We start from the raw sequence: 16768 nt of genomic DNA on the forward strand, positions 1-16768 counted from the left end.
ATGTGTCGGCAGTTGAGCAGGAGTTTCAATGCTATGACAGAAGGTATCACGTCTGCTGCAGACACAGTTGAGCTTATTTCTCAAGTCAGTTGTTCGAATGGAGCTACCAGTCAATCAATCAAATGTATTTATAATAGCCCTTCTTACATCAGCTGATGTCACAAAGTGCCGTACAGAAACCCAGCCTAAAACCCCAAACAGCAAGCAATGCAGGTGTAGAAGCACGGTGGCTAGGAAAAACTCCCTAGAATGGCCAGAACCTGGGAAGAAAATGGGAATTCCTTCCCTGTGGCGGTTTCATCATAGTGCGTGATGGTTTTTGCAACTGCACATGAAGAAACTTTCAAAGTTCTTGACATTATCGGATTGACTGACCTTGTAATGATGGACTGTTATTTATCTTTGCTTATTTGAGCTGTTCTTGACATAATATGGACTTTGTAATTTACGAAATAGAGCTATCTTCTGTATACCACTCCTCCTTTGTCACAACACAACTGATTGGCTCAAACGCATTAAGGAAAGACATTTCACAAATTAACTTTGAACAAGGCAGACCTGTTAATTGAAATGCATTCCAGGTGACTACCTCATTAAGCTGGTTGAGAGAATGCCAACAGTGTACAAAGCTGTCATCAAGGCAAAGGGTGGCGATTTGAAGAATGTCAAATATAAAATATATTTTGATTTGTTTAACACTTTTTTTTGGTTACTACATGATTCCATAGGTGTTATTTCATAGTTTTGATGTCTTCACTATTATTCTACAATGTAGAACATAGTAAAAATAAAGAAAAACCCTGGAATGGGTCCAAACTTTTATAATTTGTATTTTTACACATCAATTGTTGGAGTCTAAGTATAGATATAATATAGTCCAAAATAATATTGCGATATGGAACTATCAACCACCTCACCCCAGCACTACTAGCTAGTGCATTTAGCTAAATGGTATTTAGCTAGCCAACTAATCAGTTAGTGATTAGTGTTAGCGATTAGCATTGTTAGGCAAATGGCAGCTTCCTTTAGTGTTTTGCAGAGTGCAAGATACACAAACTAATAATAGCCTAGAAATAGAAACATCTGGATTCATATTTAGAAGCAATGTGGAAAGCAGCATCTTTCTTGGTTTAGAAGAATCTGCTGTGAATGATTTATTTGACAGCATGCTGAGAGAATGGAGGAACTGTCTGCTGGCTGCTTGAGTGACAGGGGCGGGGTTTGGTGTGTGTGTGACCCGGCAACTGGATCAAATCAAATGTATTTATATAAAATCAAATTTATTCATATTGCCCTTCTTACATCAGCTGATATCTCAAAGTGCTGTACAGAAACCCAGCCTAAAACCCCAAACAGCAAGCAATGCAGGTGTAGAAGTACGGTGGCTAGAAAAAACTCCCTAGAAAGGCCAAAACCTAGGAAGAAACCTAGAGAGGAACCAGGCTATGAGGGGTGGCCAGTCCTCTTCTGGCTGTGCCGGGTGGAGATTATAACAGAACATGGCCAAGATGTTCAAATGTTCATAAATGACCAGCATGGTCAAATAATAATAATCACATTAGTTGTCGAGGGTGCAGCAAGTCAGCACCTCAGTAGTAAATGTCAGTTGGCTTTTCATAGCCGATCATTAAGAGTATCTCTACCGCTCCTGCTGTCTCTAGAGAGTTGAAAACAGCAAGTCTGGGACAGGTAGCACGTCCGGGGGACAGGTCAGGGTTCCATAGCCGCAGGCAGAACAGTTGGATGCAAGCAGGAGTGGGAGAGAGAGAGTACTCTGCACTCGGAGGCTGCGGTAAAGCGCAGCCTAATCCTTAGTAACAATTTTTATCTCGGTGATTTTCTAGGTGCGCTGGTGCACCCAAAATTAGAATTCCAGGTTGCACAGAAAAATATTTGAGCATATGCAACCTTTTTGGTTGCAATTTAGAGCCCTGCTCACAGCCTCTAATCCAGAGGTATTCAAACTTTTTCAGCGGGGACCAAATTAATATCCTTCAATTGATAAAATCGTCATCAGTTATCAAAATGAAAAGAAACCAATAAATACATTTACTCAATAAAACAAAACAAAATTATGATAATTGTCCCATACAATAATCTGTACTCAAGTTTTTGTTCAAATGTATTTTTATTTTTGGCAACCCCACTGTAGTTCCCCGTAGACCCCACTAGGGGGGTTGCTGCCCCGACTTTGAATACCACTGCTCTGATCTTATCTACCACTCAGGCTAGGAGCAGCGCAACTCTTAATGTACAACACCATGAGTCCCAGTCCCTCATACTGTGTGTTTGTGTAATCTTACCTACCTCTCAGGCAGCGTCTTAGGCTAGGAGCACAACTCTTACTGAGTTTACATAGACTTGGGGAAAGTCTTCAGTCTATGCTCCCTCATCCCATCCATCCATTCTATATTGTGTGTGTCTGTGTCTAAACGAAGGATGCAAGACCAGAAATCTTGGAGTTAGACGATTCCAGATCTCTTGCCGATTTCCCTCCTGATTCCAGGAATGGTTTAACAGCATTTTGCAACCCTTGTCTGTATGTGTACTAATGTTATCCTAACATAGGCCTAATCTCTCTCCCCTGTTTCCTCAGTTACACAGTGGGACATGCAGAGCCAGGCTGTGTCCCTGCGGTGGTAAGCTCCAGCCAGCATTCTCACGGTCATGGCGTCAGATCGAGAGGGGCGTGGGTGTGAGCTTCCCATTGCCCCAGGCCAGGTGTACATTGAGGTGGAGTATGATTATGAGTACAAGGCCAAGGAGGGCCAGATCTCCATCCGCCAGGGAGAGTGCTACATGCTGGTGAAGAAGACCAACGAGGACTGGTGGCAAGTGAAGAAAGAGGAGGGGACCAAGGCGTTTTACATACCAGCGCAGTATGTCAGAGAGGTCCGCAAGGCCCTCATGCCCCCTCCAAAGCCTCTGCACCTGGCGCATCACGGTGGAGGGAGCGGGGGGAACTCGGTCTTGGTCAAGGCAAGCATCTCTAACGAGAACCTGAACTTGACCAGTTTCAGCCGGCCCTCTCCCTCGTCACCCTCCCCCTCCTCGTCGTCGAGGGCTGCCCTCACCCCTCCGAGCCAGCACAGGGACAGGGACGCCAACCTCACAAACCATGACAGGGCCCTGGCAGTCATTATAAAGAACAACCACACCCACCCCCACCCTCACAACCATGCTGCTGGACGAGGATGTAACACGCTGCCCCGTGCCGATGCCACTTCCCCTGATCTCCGCAGGGTGCCCCTGAATGTGGAGATGGCCCCGGGGCACTGTGACTCAGAGGGTTCGGAGAGACGCAACGACTCGGAGTCTGGAGACGAGCTGAGCAGCTCTACTGAGCACCTGCAGGTAAGAATGGAAATATCTTAATTTCTCTAAAGTTTTCGATGGAAGCTGGTGATTTTCATTATGGGGTTTTTACTTCCGCAAAGCTTACTGTATGAAATGTTTTCTTGCCTTTCGTCAAATCACATTTTATTTGTCACATGCACCGAATACAACAGGTGTAAACCTTACCGTGAAATGCTTACTTACAAGCCCTCAACCAACAATGCAATTCAAGAAATAAAGTGAAAAAAAATATTGACTAAATAAACTAAAGTAAAAAAGAAAAAAAAAAGAAAAGTAAAACAATTCAATTACATAACAATAACGAGGATATATTCAGGGGGTACCGAGTCGATGTGCGGGAGTACAGGTTAGTTGAGGTAGTTTGTACATGTAGTTTGGGGTAAAGTGACTATGCATAGATAATGAACAGCGAGGAGCAGCAGTGTAAAAACAAAGGGGGGGGGGGGGGTTAATGTAAGTACTCTTGGTGGCCTTTTGATTCATTGTTCAGCAGTCTTATAGCTTCGGGGTAGAAGCTGTTAACGAGCCTTTTGGACCTAAACTTGGCGCTCCGGTACCACTTAACGTGCGGTAGCAGAGAGAACCGTCTATGACTTGGATGACTGCAGTCTTTGACAATTTTTGGGGCCTTCCTCTGAACCCGCCTACTATATAGGTCCTGGATGGCAGGAAGCTTTGCCCCAGTGATGTATTGGACCGTACGCCATACCCTCTGTAGCGCTTTATGGTCAGATGCCGAGCAGTTGCCATACCAGGCGGTGATGCAACATGTCCAGATGCTCTCGATGATGCAGCTGTATAATTATTTGAGGATATGGGGACCAATGCCAACATTTTTGCCAGTCTCTTGAGGGGGAAAAGGTCTTGTCGTGCCCTCTTCATGACTGTCTTGGTGTGTTTGGACCATGATAGTTTGTTGGTGATGTGGACACCAAGGAACTTAACTCTCGACACGCTCCACTACAGCACCGTCAATGTTAATGTGGGCCTGTTCGGCCCTCCTTTTCCTGTAGTCCACGATCATCTCCTTTGTCTTGCTCATATTGAGGGAGCGGACAGGCCACCACACTGCCAGGTCTCTGACCTCCTCCGTATAGGCTGTCTCATCGTTGCCGGTGATCAGGCCTTCCACTGTTCTGACGTCAGCAAACTTGATGGTGTCGGAGTTGTGCTTGCCCATGCAGTCGTGGGTGAACAGGGAGTACAGGAGGGGACTAGTGTTGAAGATCAGCGTGGAAGATGTGTTGTTGCCTACCCTTACCACCTGTGTGGCGGTATTGAGGTAGAGCTCTTGTTGTTCTTTTAGGTAGCCTAGTACAATATTCATTTTTTGATGGAATTGATAGAGTAGACCTAAATGGGATGTATACTTGTAGTTGGTCTGAGCTTTGCCATCATTACCTTTTTAAGTCTTCTTAGTTTATAGCACAATATATTTTCTAGTGATATGCTTCTAGTGATTACACAGGGTTTAGTTTATTAGGTTCCCCATTAGCTACTGCACAAGCAGCGGCTACTTTTTCTGGGGTCCACATTAGGGTTGAAGGTGTGGAGCCCGGTTACCAAGATTTCCTGGGATTTACAACCCAAAGCCACTCCCTTTTCCCGGGATAAATAACTGCGAGAAATCGGTAAATTATTAATATGAATCACATGGTGTGAAATGTAACTGTTAAATTATATGCATTGTCTAAATCTGGCTTCTCAACGCTCAGGGTGGGGACAGACCCATCTCAATATGGAGCGCAGTTCACATGTAGATATATCATCTCAAAATGGTAACTTTTTTTCTTGTGACCCGTAGGCCAACATTTGCTGCACGCACAAGCATTCTCTTGCAGTATTTTTCTCTCTTCATCAACTCCATTCAAATTGGATCCAAAATAGATAATCCTGTTCTATATTGATATATAGCCTTGTATTTAGATGTCCTAGCCTACCTCTTTCAGGTAATAAAGCCAATGCAGTATTAGCCTTATATTTATCTAATTTATGATGGGTTATGCATAGTAAGCTTCTATCTCTTCTGTAATACACAAGCACCTGTGCTCCACTGGCCTCTACTTAAAAAATGCTCCTTAGCTCTTGGAGTCCCATGCAGGAAAAGCTAGACTAGAACAGCCTGGTGGACATTTTTATAGCATTTCTTATACCAATAGACCATTCGAAGAGGGACGCAAGCTCTTGTTTGCCGAATGTTTAATACAGCAGCCAATAGAATTCACTGGTAGTTTGAAAGAAGAGTGAACGCACAATGGTGGTAGGCTATAGCAGTTATCTATTCAGACCCATAACCATTCAATCTTCGTGTAGAGAAACGAAAGCCTTATTCATCTAGTTCTAGTCATTTACAGTGCATTCGGAAAGTATTGACATTTTTCACACCTCCGTGACCAAGGCCCTTCTCCCCGATTTCTCAGTTTAGCCTGGCGGCCAGCTCTAGTTCTGGTGACTGAGAAGCTCAGTTCTGGTGACTTTTTAAAAGGACATTCTACCCCAAAATTAATTAAAATAAAATAATCTCAAATATAATTTCCACCAATGAGCCAAATAACATATGTGACTCATCACCTGGATTCGTTCTTATGTAGCAACATTTGAATTTCTGTTTTTTACATTGGATAAAAGTAGAGACTCAGGGCTACAAAATTGTAGCATTTGAGGAAACAATGGGCAAGTAATTCTGCTTTGAATGTTGATCAATTTGTAAACTCACTTTTGAGAAAACCGTCTTTCAATGTCTTGGTACTACTATTGGAGAGCCCTTCTTTGTCTACACCCATTCAGCATTCACACCCTCTTAAGCCTTAGCCCCACCCATCTCCTTAAGGGTTGAGCTGTGCGTTCTATACTAACTTGCCAGCTACTTTTAGTAATCTGAGAGAGAACAGCTCACTGAACATTACTCGCGCTAGCAGAGCTGGTTGGGCTGTTATGTTATCCAGAGCGTTGGTGACTGTGCTGTCAGATTGTCCGTTTGTTAATTCAGAGCGTTTCACGTTCAGAACGCACACTGGACGCTCTGAACAATAAGTAGGGTTGTTCCGAAAGCTCTGACCTCACAAAAACAGTCAAGCAACCAAGCTAACATTGGCTAGCTACTTCCAGACACATAATGAGAGAGCACCCGACTCTGACCATTTTACTCCCCCTAGCAGAGCTGGTTAGGCTATTTTCATGTTATCCAGGGCTTTGGTGACTGTAACAGTGCTGCTGGCAAGAATTGAATTACGCTTTGTTGCCAATGTTTACTGATACCGGACATATTCAACGGTTGTTGAGCGTTAAAAAATGTATCAGTTATTCTGCGCTCTGGCACACTAAGACGAGTATTTTCTTAAGAAATGTAGCTAGATAGCTAGCTAGGTAAACAATGAATCCCAACGCACAATTTAACGTTAGCTAGCTAGCTAACAGTGCACTAACTTGAAATGAAAATACTTTGTCTATTTTTTAGCTAGCTAAACAATGGACCATAATCACAATTTATGACGTTACTACCCTGCATGAATCTGCAGGTTGCTAACCAACCAGGTTCTTTCTATGGCTATAACTAGTCAAGCAAATGTGTCTGAGATATGAAGAATAAGATCATACACAACGTAAAAAATGTAATGTGTCCAGTGTATTGTTAGCTAGCGACCCAGTCAGCTAACGTTGGCTAGCTAACAGTACACTTGAAATTAAACCACTTTCTGTCAAAATTAGAAATGTGTAATATCTGAAAAGGTAGCTAGCTAGCTAACCAGTATACATCATGGTTGGACGTGTCTCCTGTCTGATGCCATGCATGGTTGCCCTTAGTTTGACGATGTAATCCAGACTGGTGTTTTCTCCATCTCCTTAGATATCATACACGAATTCCGCTGACTTCAAAACTCGCTCCTCCAGAAAGTGGAGAGTATACACATAACGTTAGCTAGCGAGCGAGCCAGCCAGCTAACGTTAGCTAGCTAACAGTACACTTTAACTTGACATTAGGTTTATGCAGTTTTACTATGCAAAACTTTTTTTTTTAAAGCTGTGTTTGACACGATTACCTAGACATACTGATCAGCTCCAATAGACAGACACGTGCTGTATGGTAGACCAATCCAAACTCATCTCTCGTGTCCAGCCCACTCATTATCTCAGCCAATCATGGCTAGCGGGAAGGTTGATCACTTTTTCTGTGGCTAAAGCAACTAGGCTTGTAAATTTAACCATTTTATTCGTATTTACAGATGGCATACATGTTTTTGATATTAAGGCACATGAAAGTTCACATGTTCGTGAAGGCATTTCTGCCCCCCCCAAAAAACGCATTTTGATAAAAATATGTTTTATGTTCAAACGGCTCTCCTGTGAAGTCGTGACTTGCGACATATGCCTAGTTTCCTGAACCAGGTCATATATTGGGAAAATTATTAGCGGAGATGATTTTAACATATTGGACCATTAGAGCCCTATCTTTTGCCAGATTCATTTTTTTTCCCCAAATTCAGTTTTCTCTGTTTTTAGTTTTTACAGCATTCTGTTTTTTCAGGTTTTCGCTCAAAATCACACTTTTTTTAAATAGAAAAAAACATTGGATGTTCTAAATCCACAACAATGATTTTAAGCTACTGCTCGACTCTATTTAGTCGACTGGTCCATTGTTTGGTCAATAGGCTGTTGGTTGACTGAAATTCTTTTTGTCGAGCAGTAGCCAAACAATTATAATATGATGTACAAGACACCTTTCTGATCCGTGCCCGGTCTGAGTGGACTGATCAATTGTGGAGGCCGTGGGGATGGCACTGTCCATCAGTCTAAGGCATTTGCTACTGAACTTGTATATGGTTATATTAATGTAATCACACAGCATAAGAGTCATTCGTGATTAGAAATATAATCAAGCATTTTTCGTTTTAAAATAACAAAGCGACAATTTGAATAATTAGCGTCAACAATAAATAGGTCTAAACCGTTCCTTTTTGGGAAATTGCATTCAGGAATGAATGCGACTGTTTAGAGTCTTTGCTGTAATAAAAGCTTTACAAAAAAAAGTTATAACACACTCTCTGGTACGCTTATCATTTATTTAGTGTTTACATCGTTCCAAACGGTCAGAAGAATTAGATTGTGATCTAACAGCACCTGTTTGGCACACACAATATGCACGGAGCGCTCGCTCCTTACCCTCTTTGCATACATGTGTCATGTAAAGAGAGCAAGGGTTGAGGAAATAGGGAATGTTTTTCCGAAACAAATTAGGGATTTCAGTAACAACTATTCAGCCAAAATGGCTATAATTATGTGGCAGCTTCAGCAACATGGATAGCACGTGACACACTATTGTTCTGTGGTGGTCACTGCAGCAGGGAGGTGAGACAACAGTGCTCGTCACACAGTCACTCGCTGTTTCTTTTTTTTCTTTTCTTTTTAGCATGGCAGGTCTGAGCCAGGCCTAGCGAAATCAAATCAGTTGCGGTCGGACTCCTTCTAGTCATTTGCGTGTCTTAATTATTTCATCAACAGTTCGCTTTAAGCAGCAGACAAGCTCAGTGCATGCAGTTGATTTTATTAAAACACAAAGAATGTGTCTTTACGAAAAAATACACGGTTGAAAATTACAACCAATCGATTGGTCGAAAGATATATTGTTTTTGTCAGGGACAGCCCGATATCATTCTGCCAAGAAATGGAAATCACTGATGCATTCTGTTCATGTCGGGCTGTGACGGTGATTGAATAACCCTGTAACTGACCGTAATGTATGAAGACCATCATTAAAATCGAATAAAATTCAAAACTGCTTGGTTGTTGTAGCCTATCCTTTTCATTTTGTCAATTTAATTCCATCTTACATTGATCTCCTAACGTGCTTGCCGTGGCGCCCACAGCAGCCTTTGACTTGTGATTGTTTGGCTGACAACAACATACAAGTTCAACTTTCGCAAAAAGCCTGAGCAGTTATTAGTAAAACTTTTTTTTTTTAACTGTGTATAAAGTTGTATGGTTTGTTAAACTTTGAAATCAATGGTTTTTGTTTGGTATACATTTTAAAGTGAAAAATCAGTCTTAGCGTAATTCCGTTACTGTGAAATTACTCATAGTGAGAGAGCTGTGTGTGTATCCCAACAGTGGGATAATTCTCTTATCGGCTATATTTGAGGAGAAACTGACCCAGTTTGCCACCACTGTTCCTGCGTCCTAAATGATACCCAATCTTATATAGTGCACTATATTTGACCAGGACCCATAGGGGGTCTGTAGTGCACTATATAGGGGATAAGGTGCCATTTGGGACGCAGACTGTGTCCCTCGTCCTTTTCCTTTGGCAGTCACGCTCTCCCTCTCTTGTATCCCATTTCACTGCACAGCAGGGAGAGGACTGAGGAGCTTACAATTTTCTTAGAATTCATTACTGTATTCAGGATATCGCTCTAGATTCATCCTGAAATAGCGACATGGACTCAGGATTCTGAAAAACCTGTGTTGAACTCATCCCTAGAAGACACTGCTGTTGCTCTATCCATATGCCCCTTTTTAGTACACTGTCATCACGCACGGATGCACACGACTTTTGGATCCAGAAAGAAAGTCATCGCCATCTCTGCCCATACTGAGTCGATATTCACGTCATAGGAAGGAATTCCCCTCAACCACCCCCCCCCCCCCCCCCCCCGCAAATTGGGGAAAACAAATATTCTTTCCCAATGAATCCAAATATAAAATAGTACATTTTTGGTTATACAGAAATAACAAAAAATGCAGAAGAGCTGCTGCTGTTTAATGTACAGTGCATTCGGGAAGTATTCAGACCCCTTCAGCAATCGACACTAATGACAAAGCGAAAACAGTTTTTTCGAATTTTTTGCAAATGTATTGCAAATGAAAAAAACGATGCCTTATTTACATAAGTATTCAGACCCTTTACTCAGTACTTTGTTGAAGCACCTTTGGGAGCCATTACAGCCTTGAGTATTCTTGGGTATGACATAGTGAGAACACTTGGGAGCAGGCAATGTTGACATTTTATCTTTAGACATGTACTTTTCTTAAACGTTGTTTTATTATTGACCAAAACCAATCAGACAACTAGAAAATTGAGTTACATTTTTGTTGAGAGCCAATTGGATAACCTAGGTAACCACCGGTTTTTATTTTCCACAGCCATGACGTTCTGTCTAATACCGATTGGGACTATTCAGCAGATTTACATTAGTTTATTACTTCTCAAAATAACGTTTTGGGGTTCTCATATGCGAACAATGTTGTTTTGAGTATTGCTTGAACAGTCGCTAAGATTAAAATTATTTGTGATCTTTGCAAAATACCTATTTTGGATCTAGCAGTTGTTAGCTAGAATTTGAGGCAGCATTTTGGAAATTGGCTGCCGCCCTCCGGCCCCCATGATCGGCTACTACACCGCTGGCAATGAAGCCCAGCTCATAGCAGTTGTTGCAGTTCCTGACCCCACCCCATTCCCGCTTCTCCCGAAGTTCACTCCCACTATCCTTGGTAGCTATGGTGATATGTCAAAATGAATCTGCCAATTAAACTTGTGTTTAAAAAAAAAAAAAATGTTTGTGTGTGTTGAAGACGATTAGTAATTAAGGCATGATAACATTAGCTAGCTACTAGTGGAAATCATTTCAGCTAAAAATAAGCTACAGAGATTTGCAACCAAGTTTGCTACCAAATCTAAGATATCAGGAAGCGAAAATATATACAGTTGAAGTTGGAAGTTTACATACACCTTAGCCAAATACATTTAAACTCAGTTTTTCACAATTCCTGACATTTAATCCTAGTAAAAATTCCCTGGTTAGGTCAGTTAGGATCACCACTTTATTTTAAGAATGTGAAATGTCAGAATAATAGTAGAGAATGATTTCTTTCAGCTTTTATTTCTTTCATCACATTCCTAGTGGGTCAGAAGTTTACATACACTCAATTAGTATTTGGTTGCATTCCCTTTAAATGGTTTAACCTGGGTCAAATGTTTCAGGTAGCCTTCCCACAATCTGTTGGGTGAATTTTGGCCCATTCCTCCTGACAGAGCTGGTGTAACTGAGTCAGGTTTATAGGCCTCCTTGCGCGCACACACTTTTTCAGTTCTGCCCACCAATATTCTATGGGATCAGGGCTTTGTGATGGCCACTCCAATACCTTGACTTTTGTCCTTAAGCCATTTTGCCACAATTTTGGAAGTATGCTTGGGGTCAATGTCCATTTGGAAGACCCATTTGCGACCAAGCTTTAACTTCCTGACTGATGTCTTGAGATGTTTCTTCAATATATCCACATAATTTTCCATCCTCATGACGCCATCTAGTTTGTGAAGTGCACCAGTCCCTCCTGCAGCAAAGCACCCCCACAACATGATGCTGCCACCCCAATGCTTCACGGTTGGGATGGTGTTCTTCAGCTTGCAAGCCTCCCCCATTTTCCTCCAAACATAACGATGGTCATTATGGCCAAACAGTTGTATTTTTGTTTCATCAGACCAGAGGACATTTCTCCAAAAGTACAATCTTTGTCCCCATGTGCAGTTGCAAACCGTAGTCTGTCTTTTTTATGGCGGTTTTGGAGCAGTGGCTTCTTCCTTGCTGAGGGGCCTTTCAGGTTATGTTGTAATAGGACTCGTTTACTGTGGATATAGATACTTTTGTACATGTTTCCTCCAGCATCTTCACAAGGTCCTTTGCTGTTGTTCTGGGATTGATTTGCACTTTTCGCACCAAAGTACGTTCATCTCTAGGAGACAGAGCGCGTCTCCTTCCTGAGCGGTATGACGGCTGTGTGGTCCCATGGTGTTTATACTTTCGTACTATTGTTTGTACAGATGAACGTGGTAGCTTCAGATGTTTGGAAATTGCTCTCAAGGATGAATCAGACTTGTGGAGGTCTACAATTTCTTTTCTGAGGTATTGGCTATTTTGTTTTTGGGATTTTCCCCATGATATCAAGCAAAGAGGCACTGAGTTTGAAGGTAGGCCTTGAAATACATCCACATTTACACCTCCAATTGACTCCAATTATGTCAATTAGCCTATCAGAAGCTTCTAAAGCCATGGCGTAATTTTCTGGAATTTTCCAAGCTGTTTAAAGGCACAGCCAACTTAGTGTATCTGAACATCTGACCCACTGGAATTGTAATACAGTGAAATAATCTGTGTGAAATAATTGATTAAAAAATTACTTGTCATGCACAAAGTAGATGTCTTAACCGACTTGCGAAAACTGTAGTTTGTTAACAAGAACTTTGTGGAGTGGTTGAAAAACAAGTGTTAATGATTCCAACCTAAGTGTATGTAAATTTCTGACTTCAACTGTATATAAATATTTTTAAACTAATGAGAAAGAGGCACAATCTTCAAGCCAAAGAGATTTGCTGCTGAAATGTATCAGCATGCAGCAATGCCCATCAGTAGGTGTGGAGAACAAAATCCTCCAAGGACGGGCCGTTCATTCACAGAGACGGACGAGCCCCCGTTCTCTGGTTCTAGCAGCGAAGAGGGCAAACCGGAGGAGTCCGAGCCGTCCACTTTCACCGATGATGACAGCTTTCTGGGTGGACAAGAACAGGTGGTCACACCAGACCTATCCAAACCTCCAAACAATGCCGGCAGAGACCCTACTATCTGGGACCTGGACTCAGATTCGTCGCTCCACGTCCCCGATGACAGTGGTGCTCCTTCTAAATCCGACTCCCAGACAAAAAAACATGAACGATATGAATGGATCTTTACTGGATATGTTAATGCAGGCTGGGCCATATCAGGATAAAGTGGGAATTTCCCAAGAGATGAGGGGCAACGGTGGCTCACTACAATAGGAGGATGGTGAACGGGGAGAGAGTGGAGAGACCATGGCTCGATTATTCCAAGCAAAACGATGCAGCCTTCTATTATTGCTGCAAACTATTTTCACATGAGGACAAATCTGCGATGATCAGGGATGGAACCAGAGACTGGAATAATCTGTGCCACCACCTCAGCTTGCTTGAGAAGTCGCATGATCGCCTGGATCGTTTCCAAAGGTGGAAGGAGCTGAAGATCAGGCTGGTGTCCATGCAAACTATCGATGCCCATGCCCAACGGGCTATTGATGGAAAGAGTCTCCATTGGCAGCAGGTGCTGCAGAGGCTCATAGCCCTGATAAGCGTAATGGTCATCCAGAACATTTCACTATGTGGGACCACCGACAGGCTGAACGAGACAAATAATGGGAACATTCTGAAGTTTGTGGAAATGCTGGGTATCTTTGCTTTGATTTCAGGATCATGGACAGCTAGAGAACATCGCTGACTGCAATGCAGCACCACAGCAGAGGGAAGACGCCACTGTAGGCGGGCCATGAAATGAAGAAATTCTGAAATGTATGGCGGACAATCAAATTCGATATGTAAATTTTAAAAAATTAGTTAAGGCAGAAAGCTTTGACAGAAAGCTTAAATATTCCCCAGAGTTAATACTTTGTAGACGCAGCGATTACAGCTTTGAGTCATCTTGGGTATATCTGTATCAGCTTTGCACATCTGGATTTGGGGATTTTCTCCCATTTTTCCTTGTAGATTTTGTCAAGTTCTCTTAAGGGAGTGGCGGTGAACAGCAATCTTTAAGTCTTTCACACATTTTCAATGGGATTTAAGTCTGGGCTTTGGCTGGGCCATTAAATTACTTTCACAATGTTGTTCTGAAGCCATTCCAGTGTTGCTGTTGGAACATAAATCTTTTCCCCAGTCTAAGTTCGTTTGTACTCTGAAGCAGGTTCTCATCAAGGACTTGACTGTATTTGGCACCATTTATTGTTCCCTCTACCCTTACCAGTCTCCCAGTCCCTGCCGCTGAAAAGCATTCCCATAGCATGATGCTGCCACCATCATGCTTCAGACATAGTGCTTTGTATTCAGGCCAAATAGTTAAATTTTTATCTCATCAGACCACAGAATATTTTTGCCTTACGCTCTGAGTCTTTCACGTTTCTTTTTGCAAACTCCCGGAGTGCTGTCATGTGCCTTTTTGCTCAGGAGTGGCTTCCGTCTAGTCACTCTCCCATAAAGCCCAGATTGGTGAACTGCTGTAGAGACAGTTGTCCTTCTGGCAGGTTCTCCCATCTCAGCCAAGGAAGTCTGTTCTGTCAGAGTGGTCATTGGGTTCTTGGTCACCTCCCTGACCAAGTTCCTCCTTGCCCGGTTGATCAGTTCGGTAGGATGGACAGCTCAAACAGTCTGGGTAGTTCCGTATTTTTTTCAATTTCCCAATGATGGAGACCACTGTGCTCTTGGAAACTTTCAGCACTCTAGAAATAGTTTTATATCCTTCCCCAGATATATGCCTCATCACAGTACTATCTCAGATCTAAGGACAGTTTCTTGGACGTCATGGTATAGTTTCTTCTCTGACATGCACTGTCAACTGTGGGACCTTATATAGACAGGTGTGTTCCTTTTCTAAATTATGTCCAAACAAATGAATTGGCCACAGGTGGACTCCAATCAAGTTGTAGTGACATATCAAGGGTGATCCAAATAAATTGGATGCACCTGAGCTCAATTTGGAGTGTCATAGCAAAGGGGTGTGAATACTTATGTAAATTAGATATTTCTGTATTTAATTTTCAATGCATTTTGCAAAATTTTCTAAAAACATATTTTCACTTTGTCATCATGGGCTATTGTGTGTAGATGGGTGAGAAAAAATATATTTAATACATTTTGAATTCAGGGTTTAACACAACAAAATGTGGAATAAGTCAAGGGATATGAATACTTTCCAAATACATTCATAATTTACACACACACACACACACACACACACACACACACACACACACACACACACACACACACACACAATGAAGTCAGCTCAGACCTATCCAGCTCAGGGAGGCCCAGCTCATGAGCTCCATCAGCAGCAGCACATCCCTAGTAAAATTGCAGGAAATGTTCTTTAAAACTGCAACATTTTCTCTCAGCTACATGGAGACATTTTGTAGAATCGCAAATATTTCTCGACACCGCCAAGATGGCGCCCTCTAAAATAATTTCAAAACTTCAACCGCGCTGACGGGCTGAACGCACCCCCTGCCACACCCACCACCCAAGGCCCTTTTTGATCCAGAAAACAACCCTGGATACACCACCCATTTTTGCTGTTGCCTCTGGCAAACATACCATTTTTATCGAGATGAGCTGACATTGATTCAGCACCACCACCAATAAAACACTGACTTGAATGACTATTGAATATGACCTGCATATCATTCCTCATTTACATTACATTTAAGTCATTTAGCAGATGCTCTTATCCAGAGCGACTTACAAGTACATACATTCATACTTTTTTTTTTTTGTACTGGCCCCCCGTGGGAATCGAACCCACAACCCTGGCGTTGCAAGCGCCATGCTCTACCAACTGAGCCACACGGGGCCTCATAATGGTATTGGCTTGCTTAGATTCATGTACAGAGTGCATTGCTTAGATAATGTGCTGCTTAGAAGAATGTACGTGATTTAATTACTGAAACAAGGAATGATATTATGGAAGCACAGGCAGTCCCCTTGATACTTAAGCAGATTGTCCAAGCCGTACATTAACACCTCCTTCCTCCTCTTCTCTGTCCTCTTTCAACCTGCTTGTTATTCCAACAAGCCAGTGAGTCAGCAGAAAGACCACCTCTCCCTCCCTTTCCTCCTCTCCCTCACTCTCGTCCTCTCTTCCTCCTCTCTGAGATGCACGGAGAACAATATTTGTCTAATCATAACGAGAGGTCAAGCGCCCAGTCTGTTTTTCTTTTCTTCTTCTTCACATCACTCTCCTTCCTCTACCCTCGCTGGCAACTGTAATCAACTTTTTTAATCAATTCTCTCTCTCAGTCTGTGTAGCATCGACTGTCCTCGTGAGGGATGAGCACACACAAACACACACACAGTGAACCCCACAGAGGGAGCCATAGATGTGTGAGAGAGATTGGCCAGCTGCAGTCATGTTGTAAATTCTCTTTTTTAATAGGTTTATTATGACACAATGTGGCAGGACAGGGTGCCATATATATATATTTTTTAGAGGGGACATAATGGGGACAGGGTTTTGTTCTGGTCTGGGCTGTATCCTTGTATCGCTATGCCACGCCCACGGGTGTTAGTTTCTTCTTCCTGTCCAATCGGAATCCACGCTTCAAGATTGTTTTGGTCATGCGTGCACTTGGATATGTTCCGTGTAGCTTTGGAGTAGAATATTGACGTATACACCGAGACGGTTACTGAGTTCATCAAGAAGTGTATAGGAGATGTTTTACCCATTGTGACTATTAAAATGATAAAGATTTTTATTTATTTTTATTTATTTAAGTCATTTAGCAGACGCTCTTATCCAGAGCGACTTACAAATTGGAAAGTTCATACATATTCATCCTGGTCCCCCCGTGGGGAATGAACCCA

The 16768-nt window shown here is 42.3% G+C and overlaps 1 protein-coding gene and 1 non-coding gene across 5 annotated transcripts in view; one reads left to right on the forward strand and one right to left on the reverse strand.

The window, feature by feature from the left end:
- Positions 1-16768, forward strand: part of LOC129824448 (rho GTPase-activating protein 12-like) — a 133389-nt gene that overhangs the window by 42789 nt on the left and 73832 nt on the right. For all 4 annotated transcript variants that reach the window (XM_055884122.1, XM_055884123.1, XM_055884124.1 and 1 more), the window contains exon 2: positions 2597-3354. In XM_055884122.1, the coding sequence (XP_055740097.1) occupies positions 2668-3354 (687 nt within the window). In that variant the 5' untranslated portion in view covers positions 2597-2667. The remainder of the gene's footprint in view (positions 1-2596; positions 3355-16768) is intronic.
- Positions 15685-15760, reverse strand: trnaa-ugc (transfer RNA alanine (anticodon UGC)). The gene has a single exon. It is a non-coding gene; the product is annotated as a tRNA-Ala (tRNA).

Source organism: Salvelinus fontinalis, chromosome 26 (assembly GCF_029448725.1).
Source record: "Salvelinus fontinalis isolate EN_2023a chromosome 26, ASM2944872v1, whole genome shotgun sequence".
NCBI lineage: Eukaryota > Metazoa > Chordata > Actinopteri > Salmoniformes > Salmonidae > Salvelinus > Salvelinus fontinalis.